Source organism: Chlorocebus sabaeus, chromosome 22, assembly GCF_047675955.1.
Source record: "Chlorocebus sabaeus isolate Y175 chromosome 22, mChlSab1.0.hap1, whole genome shotgun sequence".
Taxonomy (NCBI): Eukaryota; Metazoa; Chordata; class Mammalia; order Primates; family Cercopithecidae; genus Chlorocebus; species Chlorocebus sabaeus.
Genome location: NC_132925.1, coordinates 88,190,253 through 88,211,155, shown reverse-complemented (window position 1 = coordinate 88,211,155; position 20,903 = coordinate 88,190,253). Strand labels below are relative to the sequence as shown.

The 20,903-nt window shown below is 42.9% G+C and overlaps 1 protein-coding gene across 3 annotated transcripts in view; it reads left to right on the top strand.

The window, feature by feature from the left end:
• Positions 1–20,903, top strand: part of RAD54L2 (RAD54 like 2) — a 129,691-nt gene that overhangs the window by 81,669 nt on the left and 27,119 nt on the right. For all 3 annotated transcript variants that reach the window (XM_038003870.2, XM_007984398.3, XM_038003867.2), the window contains exons 4-10: positions 12,309–12,510; positions 14,112–14,251; positions 15,060–15,176; positions 15,490–15,716; positions 18,103–18,285; positions 18,430–18,563; positions 20,118–20,314. In XM_038003870.2, the coding sequence (XP_037859798.1) occupies positions 12,309–12,510; positions 14,112–14,251; positions 15,060–15,176; positions 15,490–15,716; positions 18,103–18,285; positions 18,430–18,563; positions 20,118–20,314 (1,200 nt within the window). The remainder of the gene's footprint in view (positions 1–12,308; positions 12,511–14,111; positions 14,252–15,059; positions 15,177–15,489; positions 15,717–18,102; positions 18,286–18,429; positions 18,564–20,117; positions 20,315–20,903) is intronic.

The following is a 20,903-nucleotide window of genomic DNA, read 5'->3' as shown; positions in this document are numbered from 1 at the left end:
AATAAGGACTGATATACGTCAGTGGATTTTTTATTCATACATATTTTACTCTAGTGGCAAAATTTTTAAAATTTAAAAATTTTAAAAACTCATTTAAAATTTAAAAATTTTAAAAACTCATTTAAAATTAATTATTGAATGCTTGTTATGTGACAGGCATTTTTGTCAGGCATAATGATACAATGGTGATTGAGATGGACATAATCCCTGCCCTCAAGGAGCTGCATTATAGAAGGGGAGACAGATGACAAGTTTGTTTTTTTTTTTTTTATTATACTTTAAGTTCTAGGGTACATGTGCATAATGTGCAGATTTGTTACATATGTATACTTGTGCCATGTTGGTGTGCTGCACCCATCAACTTGTCAGTACCCATCAACTTGGCATTTACATCAGGTATAACTCCCAATGCAATCCCTCCCCCTTCCCCCTTCCCGTGATAGGCCCCGGTGTGTGATGACAAGTTTTTAATCAAATTACTAAAATTGATAAGATCTTGGTAAGAACCATGTAGACAATAAAGGAGTGAGCCCAGCAGTAGGGAGGAAGGGCCTATTTCAGCTAGAGTGGTCAGGAGTCTTCTGAGGAGGCAGCATTTGTACTTGTCTTTTCAAAACAATCAATTTGGTTGTGGTTTTGTTCTTTTTTTAAACTTATGTCTGGTTTATAAAGAAAATTACAATGTTTTTGTTCTTAACATTATTTTTCATTTCTCTATTTTATTAATCTGCTTTTTGTTTTCTTCCTACTACTTTTCTGGGGTTTAATTTCTAGTTCTTTCTCTCTTTTTCAAAAAAAGGTTTTTTAAAATTGATGCATAATAGATGTTCATATTTGGGGGGCACGTGTGATAATTTTGTACATTCATATGTTTCAAGTTCAAATCAGTGTAATTGGGATATCCATAACCTTCAATATTTGTCTTTTCTTTATGCTAGAAACATTTAAATTATTCCCTTCTAGCTATTTTGAAATATACAGTAGAGTATTATATACTCATCCTACTGATCTGTCAAAGGCTAGGTCTTATTTCTTCTATTATACTGTATATTTATACCCATTAATCAATCTCTCTTCATCCTCTCTCCCCTACCTTTCCAACTTCTGGTATCTTTAATTTCTTGAGAAGAAAATTGATATCATTGACTTTTTACCTTTTATTCTTTTTAAACATGTTCATTTAAGGCTATGCATTTCCTCCTAAGCATAACTTTAGCAATATCATAAGTTTTTTTGAAAAATCAGCATTATTGTATAATTTAAATACAATAAAACTCACATATTTCACATGTATGTGACTATTGGTTGTATACATCCAGGTAATCACCACCTTAATCAAGGTAAAGAAAATATCCACTGTCGGCTGGGCATGATGGCTTATGCCTGTAATCCCAGCACTTTGGGAGTCTGAGGGGGATGGATCATCTGAGGTCAGGAGTTCGAGACCAACCTGGCCAATGTGGTGAAACCCCGTCTCTACTAAAAATAGAAAAATTAGCCAGGCTTGGTGGTAGGCACCTGTAATCCCAGCTACTTGGGAGGCTGAGGCAGGAAAATTGCTTGAACCCAGGAGGCGGAGGTTGCAGTGAGTGGGGATCGTGCCACTGCATTCCAGCCTGAGTGACAGAGTGAGACTCTGTCTCAAAAAAAAAAAAAGAAAGAAAAGAAAATATCCATTGTCCCAGAAATTCCTCTTTCTGGGAACTTTAATTTTCCAGGCAACCAATGAACTGATTTCTGTCATTTTAGATTAGCTTTGCCTATTCTAGAATTTGATATAAATGAAATTATACAACACATATTCTTCTGTGTATGGCCTCTTTTGCTCAGCGTAATGTCTGTGAGATTCATCTGTGTTGTTGCACGTGTCCATAGTTTGTTCCTTTTTATTGTTGAGTAGTATTCCAATTGTATCAGTATACTAAAACTTGTTTATCCATTCACCTGTTGATGGACATTTGACTCTTATGAATAAAGCTGCTCTGAACATTCATCTAGAGATGGTTTGCTGTTTTTTTTTTTCAAAATTATAGATATGTTTTCATTTCTCTTAGATAAAATTCCAAGAAGTGAATCGCTGGGTTATATAATAGATGTGTTTAACTTGATAAGAAACTGCCAAAGTGTTTCCCAGAATGATTATACCACTCTACTCCTGCCAGCAGTGTATGAGAGTTCCACGTGCCCCACATCTTTGTTAGCACTTGGTATGGTCAGTCTTATTAGTTTTAGTCATTCTAGTGAGTGTCAAATGTCATCTCATATTTTAAATTTGCATTTTTCTAATGATATTGAGCATCTTTTCACATGTTCATTGGCTATTTGTATGTCTCTTTTTGTAAAGTATGTTTCTCCTCATTTGCCGCTTTTTATTGGATTCTGTGTAGTCTTACTGAATTGTAAGAGCTTTAAAAATATATTCTAGGCCAGGTGTGGTGACTCTAGGCCAGAGCTTTGGGAGGCTGAGGCGGGAGGATTACTTGAGGCTAGGAGTTCGAGATCAGCCTGGGCAACATAGTGAGACCCTGTCTCTTCAAAAAATTTAAAAATTAGCTAGGTGTGGTAGTGCTTGCCTGTAGTCCCAGCTACTCAGGAGAACTACTTGAGCAGGAAGATCACTTGAACCTGGGAGTTTCAGGCTGCCATGATTGTGCCACTGCACTTCAACTCTCATGACAGAACAAAATTCTGTCTCTAAAATATAAATACACCACATTTTAAATATATAATAAATAATGTATGCTTAATACATACATGTTTCTAGATATATGTCTTTTTTTTTTTTTTTTTTGAGACAGAGTCTCACTCTGTCACCCAGGCTGGAGTGCAGTGGCAGGATCTCGGCTCACTGCAACCTCTGCCTCCCGGGTTCAAGCGTTTCTCCTGCCTCATCCTCATGAGCAGCTGGGACTACAGGCACGTGCCACCACGCCCAGCTAATATTTTGTATTTTTTTTTTTTTTAGTAGAGACGGGGTTTCACTGTGTTAGCCAGGATGGTCTCAATCTTCTGACCTCATGATCTGCCTGCCTTGGCCTCCCAAAGTGCTGGGATTACAGGTGTGAGCCACCACGACCGGCTAGATTGTGACTTGATTTTCTTTTTTCTGTTGGTGTGTTTTGAGGAGCAGAGGTTTTAGATTTTGATGAAGTACATTTTACCAGGTTTTTTATTTGTGATTTGAGCTTTTTGTGTCCTTCTTTATTAAATCTGTATTACAAAATTAGCCAGATGTGATGGTGTGTGTCTGTGGTCCAGCTACTCAGGGGCCTGAGGTGGGAGGATCGATTGCTTGAATCCTGGAGGTGGTGGCTGCAGTGAGCATTGATTGTGCCATCATACTCTAGACTGGGTGACAGACCAAGACTCTGTCTGAAAAAATAAAGAAAGAAGGAAAGAGAAACTATACTTAAGAAGTGTATCCAAGGAACTACAATGGAGAGCCACATCCGTACATCAATTTGAGTTAGACAATAAGATCTTGGACTTTGAGCTGATGCTGTAATGACTTGGAGGGGTTCTTCAGAGAGGGAAGTGTATTTTGCATATGAGAAGAATGTGAGTTACTGTGGCCAGAGAGTGGAATATGACAGACTTTTTTCCATAGATGAATACAACAATATATTCTATCCCACATGCTTTTCTAGAGTTGACCTTGATAACTCCTCCAATTGAGAGGTGGATTCTAATTTCCCTTGAACGTGGGTGGGAAAGGAGTTCCTGGAGCTGCTGTGGGATAACTCTAAGATTTTTCTAAGCTCTGTTTAATGGAGAAGGTCTGCTAGGTATGCCTTTAAGGTCTTCAGGAGGTCTCTTATCTGTTGGAAAAGGTCTATGAGGCACTGTCTTTTTTGTTTGTTTGTTTTAGACAGAGTCTCACTCTGTTGCCCAGGCTGGAGTGCAGTGGCGCGATCTCAGCTCACTGCAACCTCTGCCTCCCGGGTTCAAGCAAATCTCCTGCTTCAGCCTCCTGAGTAGCTGGAATTACAGGTGCCCACCACCATGAGTGGCTAATTTTTTGTATTTTTAGTAGAGGCAGGATTTCACCATGTTGGTCAGGCCAGTCTCGAACTCCTGACCCCATGATCTGCCCACCTTGGCCTCCCAAAGTTCTGGGATTACAGGCGTGAGCCACTGCGCCTGGCCTAGGCACTATCTTAAATATTTCTGAGACTGTAACAAAAGGTCTCATAGGCCTGCTCTGGATTCAATCTCTGTTTTTCATATTATTGCAGGTGACAAAGTTGCTAAAGTTTCTGACACAGTGCAATGTGTCTCTGTCTCTCTTTTTTTTTTCCAGCTTCCTTTAATGTTTTCCTTTACACTTTACCAACAATATCCTTGATGACCTATAGGCTTTTACTACCGGTCTCCTCATGGCCTTTCCAGTTTTCCATTCACCACCTTATCTCAAATACAATGTCATGGTTTAATTTTTTATTGTGTGGCAGGACCCATGTACCAAATTTCTATTTCAATTACTACTGTTGTGTCATAAATCACCCTGAAACTTAGTGGCTTAAAACTACTATTTCTCTTGGCTTCTGAAGGTAAGCAATTCAGGAAGGTCCTGGCTGGCAATCTAACAGCTAGTCTATCTACATTGCTCGTGACTGAATTTTCTGGGCTGTGGATCATATTTTCCTGTTCTTTGCATATCTAGTGAATTTTGATTAAACAATGGTCTCTGTGCATTATGCATTGTAGAGACTGCATTCTGCTGTTGTCCTCTGTATTTTGTAAACTAAGAGTGAGATCTTAAGGTGTGTTCAGGCTCCAGTGCAGAGTTTTTGGCACACATACATCGTAGGTTGTAGTGTGTGCATCCAGTTGCATCACATCAGGAGAAATATGGTGCAACTTTGAGTCTATTTTATTTTATTTTATTTTTATTTTATTTTAATAGACGGGATCTTGCTATGTTGCCCAGATTAGAGTGCGGTGCAGTGGTATAACCTTGTCTCACTGTAGCCTCAACCTCCTGGGCTCAAGTGGTCCTCCCACCTCAGCCTCCTGGGTTGCTACAGGCCTGCAACTCTATGCTCAGCTATTGTTTTTTGTTGTTATTTATTTTTTGTAGAGATGGCGGTTTCCCTGTGTTGCCCAGGCTGGTCTTGAACTCCTGGGGTCAAGTGATCCTTCCACCTCAGCCTCCCAGAATGCTGGGATTATAGGCATGAGCCACTGGGCCTGGTCCTACTGGTCTTTTTTTTTTTTTTTTTTTTTTTTAACTTTTAGGTTCAGGGGTACCTGTGTGGGTTTGTTATATAGGTAAATTGCATCTCTCAGGAGTTCGGTTACACTTTTTTATACCATAGGAGAGAGAAGAGATGGAACCCCTGGAAAAAGAGTCCTGGAAGTGTTTGTACCTTGTGCCTTCATTGAATGTAATGTAGGAATTTTTCTTTCAAAGCTACTCATTTGCCTAGTCAAATTTATAGTGGTGGTGTTCATAATTCATTCCCAAGAAACTTACATAAGTGTTCTTTGGTGTTTATATAACTCTTGCGGTTACTGCTCACAGCTGGCTCACGTGAAGGAGAAAGTTCAGGGGTATTTGCAACTAGGTCTGATTCTGTAATCCTGAATTGTGGTGGTAATAGTCATTGACTTTTAAGCTATGCAGATACTAATTTAATTTACATTTGTTGTCTGTCAAAGCACATGTCTCTTTTCCTCCTTATTGAACTTTTTTTCTTTTCTCTCAGTAACTGTTGGTGGATTATAGTCTAGAATCTGGGGAAGGGCTATTTTTTGCAAGTTAAATTATTTTGCTTAGGTTGTGAATTCGCTTGATTCAGTGTTCAGAAGGTAAAAAAAGAACACATAGTGAAAAGTTACATTTTGACTGAAGGAAATTTAATTATAGAATTTTTGAAATAGCAGATTTATTATTAAGAATAGTTTATTAAAGGTATAGCATCTGTTATTATGTAAAAACCATAATCATCATGAAACAGCAAAAATGAAGCACTTGAAAGACATTGATTTACATGACAATGAGCTTTAAATATTAGCACATCTGTAAACTAAATTCCTTTAATAAGCTAAAAGTAGTTGATGAACCCAGAAGCTGAGGATTCATTCAAAGAATGCTGGGTGGTAAGGAGCTGGTTTAGACATGTATCATCTGTATAAGGCATGAGAATTAAATATACTGTGCCTGATGATTTTAAAATTGTTACTGCACTTGGCCATGTTCAGCCCCATGTCAGACAGGAGTTCACAGTTGGGTCACAAGCCTTGTAACTTGGGATGAATGTTTGATAATAAATCTGTTGGTGATATTGAAAGGTCAGCAGGTTCTATTCTTTATCCTCCCAGGAACAGCCCATTCCGCAAGGCAGAAGCCAGAACAAGGAAATATAGCAGTTGGCAAAAAGTTCCCCCTGCCCAGCAGATCAATTTCAAACCCCTCTGGACTTGCGCTCTATTCTCTGACTCTGTCCTATCTGCTTACTCTCTAATCTTGCCTCCAACTGTTTCTCCAAGTGATTGCCCAATAAATTTGCTTGTGAAATAGAAACAAAACAAAAAAGACCAGGAGAGCATCAGGGGTCATTATCAGAACCAGGCCAGAGGACCTAGCAAAACACTAAGTTGAAGTGTGTCAACCCAGCCCCAAGTGTAGTTGGTATGTTTAGCAGTGGATATCCCCTCTTGGGGAGTCTGCTGCCCAGCCAACTGTTTGTTTGGGAGGAGGAATTTGATGGCCTCCCCTTTTAGGAGGGAAGAATTCAGGGCTGTGAAGTAGGAAGAAGTTGACAGCAGTATTATGTGAAATGCTGTGGAAGTGTTAGGTCTTTGGAGGGGTAGGGGGCCTGAAAGAGTGATAGTTCTTTTAAAGGAAAACAGAAAATTGCTGAACTTTCTCCTATGATGTTTCAGATGGAAATTGGAGAGCACTGTTTGAAGAGGTTAGTGAATTTGGGAGGGCAACTAGTCAGACTTGGAGCTCTATTTTGAAACTTCTCTTTTAGTTCTCATGTCTGGCTGGGCACATAAGCAATGGCACTTTGTTTCCTCAGCAGGTAGAACATGTCCGTGAGCCAAGGCTTACACAAACACAGTACATTCCTAGTGCTGCTTGCCACCCTAGGCTCTGCTTTCTTTGGGAGGCTTTTTGTGGTAGGCCTGCTACAGACCGGTGGTAATGGAGAAGGGAGTGTGACATTTTAACCTCTTGCTTATGTTAATGGTATTGCAGTGTCCCATCATGAGCATTTCTTGTCTGATGCCTTTCTTGACCATGTCCCCTCTGCTTTTCGAAAAGCAAAAGCTGTCTACCTGAAACCTTCTCTCAGTTGAGGGCCAAGGAAGTTGCTGCCAGTGCTGCTGCAGGGGAGTGAATCATCCTGGGCATCCACATGTGAGACCCACCCATCTGTCCACTTTTACTCTAACCACATTAGCCTCCCCCCTCCACCCAAACACTAGGACAGTGGAAAGTAGAATGCCAGGAAGGAGAGGTTTGGGAGTAGTCTTCCCCAGGACTGGGGTTGACTTCTGTACCAGCATACAGAGAAGGATCTTAGATCCTCACCTAAGTCTCCCTTGGATGAGGAGCTCTAGGAAAGGCACAGGAAAGTGGTTCTTGGGTTGGAAGGTCCTTCCTGTTGCTGCTTTACTTCCTTCATTTTGAAGACCAGGTCTCAGTCTTCCCAAGGAAGCACCCCAATGCCCAGCCAGTAAGCCTGGATTTGGTGTCTTTTCCTCAAGTGTTACTGCTCTTGGGCACTTTCCATATAGCATATGTGTTTCCCCATGTGGTCTGTTCCACTGTGCCTTGGCACAGGGCCTGGTACCTAGCAGATGCTCATATGTGTATTGGGCTAAATTGAAAGCAGGGAGCAGGAGAGGCAACAGTGGCTGGTTCGTAGTAGTCTCACTTGGAGAGGTTTAACGTGAAAGTGTAGTCTACAATTTCATGGAGGCAGTATGTGTGTGTGTAAGAAACATTTATTTTGTGACAAGATACAGTTTGCACATGTCATTTCTGCTTCCCCCTTTGCTTTCTTATTTCTGATCTTTGATTGGAATATATAATTGAGATTTGAATTCTCACACAAATGTCAGCATGTCTGACCAAGGCCCCCGAGCTTTGCGTGCTCCCAGACTGTTCAATGTGGTTGGGAGTATGGAATTCCACGGCGTTAGGCAGACAAGGGTTTGAAGAATACTATCTTCCACAAGATAACCGTTGACATCCCTATTTTGCAGATGTGGGAACTGTGGCTCAGAGAAGTTGCGTCTGTAAACATAGAGCTACAGGATTTAAAGGCAGCACTGCCTGAATGCAAAGCTCATACTTTTAACTGCCTGCTCCTGTTTTTCTGCTTATTTCTTATATTCCCATGGGCAAGTATTTTTAACTTTTCAGGGCTTCAGTGTCTTATATTTAGAATTAGGGGAGCAAAGTCCAAGCGTAGTGGCTTACGCCTGTAATCCCAGCACTTTGGGAGGCCAAGGCGGGTGGATCACGAGGTCAGGAGATCAAGACCATCCTGGCTAACATGGTGAAACCCCATCTCTACTAAAAATATTAAAAAATTAGCCGGGCGTATTGGCCAGCGCCTGTAGTCCCAGCTACTCAGAAGGCTGAGGCAGGAGAATGGTGTGAACCCGGGAGGCAGAGCTTACAGTGAACTGAGATTGCGCCACACAGCACTCCAGCCTGGGTGACACAGTGAGACTCCATCTCAAAAAAAAAAAAAAAAAAAAAAAAGAGCGGAGCAAAAATTCTCATGTTTAGAATTAGGGGAGCAAAACTCCTGTAGAGTTATTATAAGGGAGAAAGGAGGCAATGTAAAAAACTAAATCCATACCTCATACCTGGAATAGTAGTAGTCACAGTAAAAGCAGCAGCTGTTTTTTGTTTGTTTATTTGTTTTTTAAATGTAGTGTTTACTATGTGGCAGACACTGTTTTAGTTCTTTCTTTTGTTTTTTTTTTTTTTTTTGAGATAGGGTCTTGCTCTGTTGCCCAGGCTGTATGCAATACAGTGAGTGGTGTGATCATGGCTCGCTGCAGCCTCCACCTCCCAAGCTTAAGCAATCCTCCTGTCTTAGCCTCTTGAGTAGCTGGGACTATACGCGCATGCCACCATGCTCATTTTAATTTAATTTAATTTCTTTCTTTTTATTTTTTGTAGAGATGGGGTTTTGCTATGTTGCCCAGGCTGGTCTCAAACTCCTGGGCTTAAGCTGTTCCCCGACCACGGCCTCCCAAAGTGCTGGGATTACAGGCGTGAGCCACACTTGGCCTGTTTTAGTTCTTAATTTAGGCTATCTCATAAAATCATCCCCACAACCCTTAGAGGTTACTACAATTGTTCTTCTCCAGTCCCTTTTTAAACATGAACAGAAAGGTATAATAAGGGGCATAGCTGGAGTTCACACTCCATCGGTCTGGTTCCAGTGTCCTTACTGCACCCCTATGCCACGTTAACTCTTAGCAAACATTAGTTTTGAACTTCATGCTGTTCTAGAATCTGGCATCAATCTGAAAGGGACCATAAGGAAGCTGGAGTAGTAATATGACAAGGAGGAGGCCATACCAAACTATGGAAGGTGAGCAGTAACATGGATACTCATGATTCCCTGATTCAGCCAGTGAGTGGTGAGACAGCCCATATGTTATTTCTTAGTAGTGACTGAGTGCATAGGATGATGATGACCCATGGTACATCATTCTTTTGGCCTAGGGACATCAGCCTACAGGTTCATTCATCAAGACTTAATGACAGCCCGACGTCCCTTTACCAAAGGCTCTCAGGTTGAATGTTTCTTACCCCAAAGACTCTTGACTGCATACTCATAGAAAAAAAAATTGAATAAATAAATAAATGGGAGGCCGGGCACAGTGGCTCACGCCTGTAATCCCAGCACTTTGGGAGGCCGAGGTGGACGGATCACTTCAGGTTGGGAGTTCGAGACCAGCCTGACCAACATGGAGACACCCCGTCTCTACTAAAAATACAAAATTAGCTGGACGTGGTGGTGCATGCCTGTAATCCCAGCTACTTGGGAGGCTGAGACAGAAGAATCGCTTGAACCTGGGAAGTAGAGGTTGAGGTGAGCCGAGATCGCATCATTGTACTCCAGCCTGGGCAACAAGAGCGAAACTCTGTCTCCAATCAATCAATCAATCAATCAATAGGACAATTCTTCCTTACAGAAAAATTCCAAATAATAAATGTAGAAGGAAAGAGGAAAATAGAAAACCGCCATTAACATACTACAATAATAATTAGTTCTAGGTAAGACCCATTGATGAACATTAAAATTAGTGGGTAAGGCTTGGTGCAGTGGCTCATGGCTGTACTCCAAGCACATTGGAAATGTGAGGCAGAAGGATCACTTGAGTCCAGGAGTTTGAAACGAGCCTGGCCAACATATCGAGACCTTGTCTCTACAAAAAAGAAAAAAAAAATTAGCTGGGTGTGATGGCGTGCACCTGTAGTCCCAGCTACCTGAGAGGCCGAGACTGGGAGATCTCTTGAGCCCAGGAGTTTGAGGCTACAGTGAGCTGTGATTGGGCCACTGATGCCCAGCCTGGGCATCAGAGCAAGACCCTTTCTCTAAAAAATAGTGTTACGGTCATGAGAGACCAGAATAGACTGAGAAGCTGCCATAGTTTAGGGGAGACTAAGGTGATATGACAGCTAAATGCAACATGGTATCCTGGATGGGATCCTGTAACAGAAAAAGGATATTAATGGAAAACTGGTGAAATCCAAATAAAGTCTATAGTTAAAAGCAAACAATAAGCCACCAGCCCCCTGACTGCACCCCTCAAAAAAAAAAAAAAAAAAAAACTAACAGAAAAACCCCACAAAGCTCCTGGTTCCTTCCTGCCTAAGATCCAAATGGCATTGTCTAGAGCACCTCAGTTCTGGCATTTATATTCTAGTTCTGAATTCCTGTTACCTTTGGGAAAGACCTTTTGGTTTTGTAGTGCTTATGTCTGGGAAGCTCTGACGAATTTGGGGACAGGCTTGTGGTCTATGTGACTCTCAAAGCCTGTCTACCCATTGAACAGAATGCTACTCAGCAGGCTGAGGACAGGGGTGTGCACATGGATCCGCCTACTCCAACCCCAGTCCTTGCTGGTACTGGATGTTACAAATGACAGTCCCGCTACCAGGAATCTTCCCTGGACCCCCAACCTTTTTTGTGTGTGTTTTTTAATAGACGGAGTCTCACTCTCTTGCCCAGGCTGGAGTGCAGTGGTGTGATCTTGGCTCACTGCAACCTCCGCCTCCTGGGTTCAAGTGATTCTCCTGCCTCAGCCTCCCGAGTAGCTGGGATTACAGGCACCTGCCACCATGCCTGGTTAATTTTGTATTTTTAGTAGAGGCTGGGTTTTGCCATGTTTGCCAGGCTGGTCTCGAACTCCTGACCTCAGGTGATCCTCCCGCCTCAGCCTCTCAAAGTGTTGGGATTACAGGCATGAGCCACCACGCCCGGCCCCCAACTATCTTTTAAGGTATTACCTTTAGACATTCTGCTTATCTTTCAAGGCCTGACTCACATTTTACCTCCCATATAGTTCCTGCATGATCATCACATGTATTAGTGTCTTTCAAATTCCTGTGATGTCGTCAACCTTAAAGTTCTTTATATCTGTTGATCTGCCCTTCCTGTGATATTTAGCACACCTTGCCATGTTGAGTCTGTGTGTGTACATGCCCTGTCTCCTTAAGCAGAACACAAACTTCTTGAAGGGAAGGAGTCTTACAAAACCTTCTAAACTTCTTGAAGGGAAGGAGTCTTAGAAATATCCCTTGAAGCATCTAGGATAGTGCTTGCCATAAGCCCTCATGAAATGACTGGCAAGTTTGAATGAGTGAATGCTTTACAACGCTGAAAGGAGTAATATTGTCCCTGTTGGCAGATGAGAGGTGAATGGACTTGCTTAAAGTCATACAACTGATTATGAGCTATATTTGGAGCATGGCTGCTCAGATTGTCCCTTTCTGAGCATTCTGAGGCCATGAAACTTCCTCACTCTGATTATAGCACTAAACTATAGTAAGAGTGATGGCTATCATTTGTTGTGGGCTTATTCTGGGCCAGGCTTGGTTCTAGGCATGCACACTATTCAGTCCTCACAATAGCTCTGAGGTGTGGGCCTCACTATCCTCATTTTGTAGATACATCCACTGATGTTCAGAGAGATATAAATAATTTGCCTTAGATTCCCAGCTAATAAGTTGCTGAGTTGAGATTTGAACCCAGGTGTGTCTGGCATCAAAACTCATTCCCCCTCACCCCTGTAAAGCAATGTCTTTCCCTTTGTTTTTTCAGACCCATCCCTGGAAGGCATGTGTGGCACTGAGCATGCCCAGTTGGGAGAAGATGGGCAGCAGCCACCGCGGTGCACTTCAACTACCTCATCTCAGTCTGAGCCTTCAGAGCAGCTTAGGCACCACCAAGGCAAGAACCTAGTCTCAGAGGACCCCAAAAAGAAGAGAGCTCAGAAGCCCTCCCACATGAGAAGAAACATACGGTGAGCTGTGCTCTGTGCAAGAGGAGAGGGAAGGGAATAGAGGTTTTACCTTCATCTTAAGGCTGTCAATAGCAGGAAGACTGATTTGGGAAGGAGAATTCTCTCTCCAAAGGAGAAAAGTGTCAGGTGTGTGTCTCCATTAATAGTGAAGGTGCAGCTCAGGATCACTGGACTTGGGCTTTCAGAGGACTGTAGGGAGAATGAGAAAGGCCTTGACCACTGTGGGAGGGTGTTCTACTCTCTGGAGACCCCAGGTGGCAGCCCAAAGATGATAAGGTACTCTCAGCTGGACTTTCCGGTTTTTCCTCTATTTTTCTTATGTCTCAAAATAAGACTTTACAAGTTGAGTTCTCATCTTCTTAGATATCAACTTCTAATGGTAGAGGACTGTCTGACCCAAAGCAAGGCTCCTTCTAAGAGCAAAAATGTGAACTTCTTTAACTGTCCAAATCCCCAACAGTTCTTCCTTCTATCAAATAACAATATGTGCCATTGAAAGGAAATGAGTGATATCTTTTTCTCCTTCTGCCTTCACTTAAAAAAGAATAACAATAATGACAACTTGAAATATTACTCTGAGTTTGAAAATAATATAAAATCCCTGTAACCTTAGTTTCTTTTCTTTTTTTTTTTTTATTTCTTTTCTTTCATTTTTTGGAGATAAAGTCTCTCTCTGTTGCCCATGCTGGAGTGCAGTGGCGCAGTCTTGGCTCACTGTAACCCCCACCTCCCGTGTTCTAGCAATTCTTGTGCTTCAGCCTCCTGGGTAGCTGGAACCACAGGTGTCCGCCACCACCCCTGGTTAATTTTTGTATTTGTAGTAGAGACAGGATTTTGCCATGTTGGTTCAACTGGTCTCGAACACCTGGCTTCAAGTGAACTGCCCACCTTCGCCTCCCAAAGTGCTGGGATTTCAGGCATGAGCCACTGTGCCCGGCCAATCCTAGTTTCTTTTCTACATGACAATACTATTATTTTTTTTTTTTCTTGAGATGAAGTCTCACTCTGTCACCCAGGCTGGAGTGCAGTGGTATAATCTTGGCTCATTGCAACCTCTGCCTCCCAGGTTCAAGCAATTCTCCTGCCTCAGCCTCCTGAGTAGCTGGAACTACAGGTGTGCACCACCACACCTGGCTAATTTTTGTATTTTTAGTATAGACAGGGTTTTGCCATGTTGGCCGGGCTGGGCTAGAACTCCTGACCTCAGGTGATCCACTTGCCTCAGTCTCCTGAAGTGCTGGGATTATAGGCGTGAACCACCGCGCCTGGCCAACAACACTATTTTTAATACTACTTTTCAGCTTTGTGAATCAAATATTACTCTAGTTTATTCTTGATCTGTTATGTGGAGAGATGAGTTGGCAGGGGCATCTGTCAGGGAGTTAAATAATATGGAAAGTATGTTTTTCTAGAGCCATCTGAGCTTGATGTCCTGTTTTTTTAATGCTGTTCCTTGCATGGGTGTGGTGAGGCTGATGTGGCTTCTCTTTCTCCTGCCTCAACTCTCTGAGATCAGCAATGGCTATTTCTCTCTTTAGCTTGCCATTACATTGCCCAACTCTTAATTGAACCCAAGTGCTGTCTCTTATGTGAATGTTTAGAAAGCTACTCCGGGAGGATCAATTGGAGCCTGTTACCAAAGCAGCACAGCAAGAAGAGTTGGAAAGAAGGAAGCGCCTGGAGCAGCAGAGGAAAGATTATGCAGCCCCTATTCCTACTGTTCCGCTGGAATTCCTCCCTGGTAAGCAGTGGACATGGCAGGGAAGGCCCTTTGCTTCAGGAGGAAGAAGCCCTAGGTGCACACAGTGGTCAAAAGCAGATCTGGAATAAGATTGTGGCCTCTTGGCTGGGCGCTGTGGCTCACGCCTGTAATCCCAGCACTATGGGAGGCCGAGGCAGGCGGATTGCCTGAGGTCAGGAGTTTGAGACCAGTCTGGCCAACATGGTGAAGCCCCATCTCTACTAAAAGTACAAAAAAAAAAATTCTCCAGGTATGGTGGCGTGCACCTGTAATCCCAGCTACTAGGAGGCTGAGGCAGGGGGAATAGCTTGAACCAGGGAGGTGGAGGTTGCAGTGAGCTGAGATTGCGCCACTGTACTTCAACCTAGGCGACAGAGTGAGACTCCATCTCAAAAATAAATATATAAATAAATAAAAATAAAATGATTGTGGCCTCTCAGGAATCCTTTAAAGTCATTCAGCTTCTTGAGAGCACACAATCAGAAGAAAATCATCTAAAAAGCTAAAATGAATAAAAATGTACTCTTTAAATAGGTTTTTATCTAGATTTTTTCTCATAACTTTGGATTTTAACTTGCCAAAAGATTGGGACCTTTTCTAGTGGTCAGGTGGATAGCAGGAAGAAAAAACCAGTAGAGAAAGGGAATTTGGAAGGAGGGCTGAGGTTTTTGAGATGGGCTCTGTTTCTCTTCTTGGTGGATGCTCCCCAAGAGAGCTATAAAAGAAAAGGGGTGGTGAATTGTTTTGGGAAATATGTTAGAGCCAAATGTGGTCTTGACATCGTTCCCTTCCATTTTGCTTTTCCTAGAGGAAATTGCTTTAAGAGCAAGTGATGGTCCCCAACTGCCTCCTCGGGTCTTGGCCCAGGAAGTCATTTGTTTGGACAGTAGCAGTGGCAGTGAGGATGAAAAAAGCAGTCGAGATGGTAAGATGAAACCAGGTGCCTCCCTTTCTCCCAACCTGGTGTTCATGCTGAGATTGACTGTACTTTGAAAAGAGTCCAGTCCTTCCTCATTCAGTCTGGGATGTGGCTTTGACTAATTTCCCTGTGTCTCATTGGTAAATATAAGTTTTTTGCTTGTCTTAACTTGAGCTGAAAGAGAGAAATAGTAAAAGTCAAAATTTTAATAAGTGATGAGAGTTCTAACTTTAAGTTTCTGTAGTCTTATGCTCTGACTGTGTGCAGTAAATTATCTTCACTCCCTGGATTTTTGGTTTTGCTTTTTTTGCTGTCTCAGAGGTGATAGAACTGAGCTCTGGAGAGGAGGACACTCTGCATATTGTGGACAGCAGTGAGTCTGTCAGTGAAGATGATGAGGAAGAAGAGAAGGGTGGCACCCATGTCAATGATGTCTTAAACCAGCGTGATGCCCTTGGGCGGGTCCTTGTCAACCTAAACCACCCTCCAGAGGAGGAAAATGTCTTCCTTGCCCCACAGTTGGCACGGGCTGTGAAACCTCATCAGGTACAGCAAACCTTGACTGTTTCTCCTTTTCCTTTTTGTTTCATTGTTATGAACATTGCCTGCTGGTGGTTATTAGTGTCAGAGCCTGTGAAGTACTTGTTTGGTACCAAGAGCAGCTTGTTCAGCTATTGGAAAGACCTGCTACTTCCTTCCAGCAGTTGATGCTTCAGGATTCCTGATGAATAGGAAGGGATGGGGAAAGGGAAGAGACAAGCTTCAGGTTTGCCCTACCCCGTAGAAAGCACTGGATCTCTTGACCTAATAATTTGAGCCTCTTTCTGTGGGATCCCATGACTGAGGTGCTCTCTGGCGAGCAGTGCTTTGATTAGGAAGGTCTGTATCTAGAAGAGATGTGAGAGTCAGAAGATGGAGGGACTTTCTGATAGGTGGGAGCAGAGTAGTTTGTGTTGATCCAGACCCTAGAACCAGGACTGGTGAGTAAAAGTTCCATGAAGACAGACATTGACTCAGTTTACAATTAAGAACTTTTTTTTTTTTTTTCCTGAGACAAGGTCTTGCTCTGTTGCTCAGGCTGGAGTGCAGTGGCACAATGTCTGCTCGTTGCAGCCTTGACTTCCCTGGCTTAAGTGATCCTCCCTCCTCAGCCTCCCAGGTAGCTGGGACTATAGGCCTATACCACTACACCCAGCTAATTTTTTTTTTTTTGGTAGAGATGAGGTTTCACCATGTTGCTCAAGCTGATCTTGAATTCCTGAGCTCAAGTGATCCACCCACCTCAGCCTCCCCAAGTGCTGGGATAACAGGCGTAAGCCATTGTGCCTGGCTGAGAACTTTTTGTTTTTGAGACAGACTCTTGCACTGTCGCCCAGGCTGGAGTGCAGTGATTATGACTCCCTGCAGCCTTCACTTCCTGGGCTCAGGTGATCCTCCAACTCAACCTGAATAACTGGGACTATAGCCTCATGCCACCATGCCCAGCTAATTTTTAATTTTTTTGTAGAGACGAGGTCTCACTGTGTTGCCTAGTCTGTTTTTGAACTCCTGAGCTCAAGTGATCCTCCTGCCTTGGCCTCCCAAAGCATTAGGATTACAGGCATGAGCCACCGTGCCTGACCTAGTAACTGTATTTTTGTACCCATTAACCAACGTCTCTTCCTCCCCCTCCTCTCCCTTCCCAGCCTCTGGTAATTACCATTCTATTTTCTACTTCCATGAGATTGACTTTTTTAGCTCTCCCACATGAGTGAGAATGTGTGATATTTGTCTTTCTGTGCCTGGCGGGTTTCATTTAACATAATGACCTCCAGTTCCATCCATGTTGCTGCAAATAACAGGATTTCATTTTTCATGGCTGAATAATATTCCATTGTGCATAGGCACCACATTTTCTTTATCCTTTCTTCCACTGATGGACACTTGCGTTGATTACATATTTTGGTTATTGTGCATAACTCAGCTTAAAAATTCTGCTGCTGTTGTTGTTGTTTTTGAGATGAAGTCTCGCTCTGTAGCCCAGGCTGGAGTGCAGTGGCACAATCTTGGCTCATTGCAATCTCTGCCTCCCAGGCTCAATGATTCTCCTGCCTCAGCCTCCCAAGTAACTGGGATTGTAGTTGTGTGCCACTGTACCCGGCTAATCGTTTGTATTTTTAGTAGAGATGGGGTTTCACCATGTTCGCCAGGATGGTCTTGAACTCCCAACCTCAGGTAATCTGCACACCTTGGCCTCCCAAAGGTCTAGGATTACAGACATGAGCCATCGAGCCCAGCCTTAAGAACTCTTTAACAGGCCGGGCGTGGTGGCTCACACCTGTAATCCTAGCACTTTGGGAGGCCGAGGTGGGCAGATCACCAGGGCAGGAGATTGAGACCATCCTGGCCAACATGGTGAAACCCCGTCTCTACTAAGAATACAAAAATTAGGTGGGCATGGTGGTGCATACCTGTAGTCCCAGCTACTCTGGAGGCTGGGGCAGGAGAATCGCTTGAACCTGGGAGATGGGAGGTTACAGTGAGCTGAAATCGCACCATTGCACTCCAACCTGGGTGACAGAGCGAGACTCTGTCTCAAAAACAAAAACAAAAAAAACTACTCCTATGGAATGGGCTGCCTTAAGAGGGTGAGCTTCCCAATGCTGAGGGAAACCAGACTGACTAAAAGATCCTGTCAGGAATTTGACACTACCGATTCATGCATTACATGGGGCATTACACTGTACTAGTGAATGCTTTTCTGTTTTTTCCAAGAGGACTGTCACCAGCAAATAGACCAGTCAAGGTACAGGGAATCTTCTATGGCCATCCACACCTGCTATCTATTATAACGCCTTCTCATTTACTTAATTCTTACTAATTACAAAGTGAGTAAAAACTGGAGCCCTCATCTTTTTGAGCCCCTCTGACATTTGTCTTTGTCCCTTGTCAGATTGGCGGAATCCGGTTCCTTTATGATAACTTGGTGGAATCCCTGGAGAGGTTTAAGACCAGCAGTGGCTTTGGCTGTATTCTGGCCCACAGCATGGGTCTGGGGAAAACTTTGCAAGTGATCTCTTTCGTCGATGTCCTCTTCCGCCACACGCCAGCCAAAACAGTCCTTGCCATTGTGCCGGTAAGAGTTTTTGGGAAGGCACCACTTAAGTCACTTCTCTGAAGAGCTCTGTGTTAATGCCTTTACTGGGCACCAAAAGGCTTGATGAGCTCAGCTCTGAGTTTGTTCCATAAAACTCTCTTTTTGGACTTGGCTTTCTAATAGGTTAATACTCTTCAGAATTGGCTGGCAGAGTTCAACATGTGGCTTCCACCTCCTGAAGCCCTCCCGGCTGACAACAAGCCTGAAGAAGTCCAGCCTCGGTTCTTTAAAGTTCACATCTTGAATGATGAGCACAAGTAGGTGGCCTGCCCTTTCCTCTCTGCCCCTTTCTTTTTAGACTTCTGTCCGGGATCTGATGTTAAGGCAGTCTCTTTGAGTATGTAGCCTGTGCATCCAGATTTGTTTTGGTTTCTTGATGTGTCACTTTCTCTGTTCTTGCTACTCATTTTTTTCTCTACCTAGCTTTTCAGGAAAGCCAGAGTTAAGTAGCCTGAGAAATTTCCTGTGTTCTGCTTTAGGAGGCTTTTATATCTTGAAAAATATGTGGGGATGGTCATATTTTCCCCATGCATATTGTAGTAAAATTCAACACGAAACAATGGATCTTTCCATTGTCAGATTTTTTTTTTTTTCTTTTTTGAGACGGAGTCTTGCTCTGTCACCCAGGCTGGAGTGCAGTGGTGCGATCTCAGTTCACTGCAACCTCCGCCTCCTGGGTTCAAGTGATTCTCCTGCCTCAGCCTCCCGAGTAGCTGGGTTTACAGGCGCCCACCACCATGCCCAGCTAATTTTTGTATTTTTAATAGAGACAGGGTTTTGCCGTGTTAGCCAGGCTGGTCTCGAACTCCTGACCTCAGGTGATCCACGCGCCTCGTCCTCCCAGAGTATTGGGATTACGGGCGTAAGCCACCATGCCTGGCCTCTACTGTCTAATTTTTTACTTATTACATTTCACTTTTCTTAAAAACCTAATCATTAGTCACTTCTTTTAGGCACTGGTCTGCAGTTGACCTTTAATGGTACAACTCCCAAAGCTTTGAAAGGTATAAGCCTCGCTTTGTTTTAGATTTAAATAAAATTATCTATCTATGTATGCCATAAAGTCAATCTGATTTCCAAAAGTCTAAAGCTATTTCTTGGTTCAACAAACCAGCTCTATATGCTAACCTTTCCCCTCATTGGTATGGATAATTGAGAAGGTAGACTTACTGTATTTTTTGCAGAGGGTGCCTTTTGTGATGTTTGGACACACATAAAAATGAGGAGATGATGAGTTGACCTCACAGGTGGTTGCTCTGCTTTCTTAGATTTCAGGACTTTTAGTCCACATGCAATCAATGAAATACAGTGAGGGCTCTGGTGTTTGGAAGTGGAGTGACTTACTGAGGGTCATCTGGTCTCTTCTCTTTCCTCTTTACTGTTTGTGGCTCTTTATTTACTTGAGCCCAGGCAAGTAAACTGCAGAATGTTGCCCTTCCTTCTGTGACCTTGTATTTATCATGGTATTGAAATGCTCCTTCAAATGTTGAGTTGTAGTCATGCCTGAATATCCAAGGGGATTGTCATTTTCTGTTGCCTTATATAGTTGAATTGCTATGTTTCTTGTTGTTTAACCACCATCAATGATCCAGTTCATCCTGAGTGCAATTAGTTTCTCTGGGATGATGGGAGGTCCTTGGGTGGTAGGCTAGCCCTGTGCTTGCTGCCACATGAAATCTTTGGTAATAAGACGTTCTGAATGTACATCAACACAGCTTTGATTGTGAGCAATTCTTCCTTGGGAGCAGTGGAAACAATAATTCTTGAGATATAATTCACATCTCACACAATTTTCTCTGTTTACTTTGCAGGACGATGGCATCTCGTGCTAAAGTAATGGCTGATTGGGTGTCAGAGGGTGGGGTGCTGCTGATGGGGTACGAGATGTACAGACTCCTCACTCTGAAGAAATCATTTGCCACAGGTAGACCGAAGAAAACCAAGAAACGTTCTCACCCAGTCATCATTGATCTAGATGAGGAAGATCGGCAGCAGGAGTTTCGGAGAGGTGGGCAGCCTATCCCAGGAATACTCTTGTTGGTGTTTCACGAAAAAAGAAATTATGTCTACTAATAGCACCTAGTCAGATGTAAAGGGCATTATTGATGTGAATTGTTATCATGGATCAAAAATCCTGGTTCCCAAGATGAGTAGGATGATTTCCAATGGCTCTTAGAAGGTACTGCTTTCTCTGCCAGCTGTGCAGTTATGGTTAGGCCAGGCCACACACTGGCTTGGGGGAGATTATTCCTCTGTTCGTCTGTCCCTATTTCTCTCACAGAACAGTTGGAATAGTAACCATTTCCTTTACCACTTTCTAGAGATGTTCTGAGAAAGCATGAAGAAAATATAAAGTGTTTAAATCACTAATATAAAGACAAAGTAGTAATACTATTGTTTGCGAATTTATAAAAAAGAATGTATCCCAGTTGCTTTTAGTGAAAACCATTCCTGTCATAGTTCTAATTCTACTCCATCTTCTAAGGGGCCTTTGCTCATTTGGGAAAGAAAGTTTTTAAGGGCTCAGAGGCCATTTCACTTTATAAGTCTCTTCATCTATGAGATTATGTTTGTTTTAGGTTTGCTTCTATGGTAGA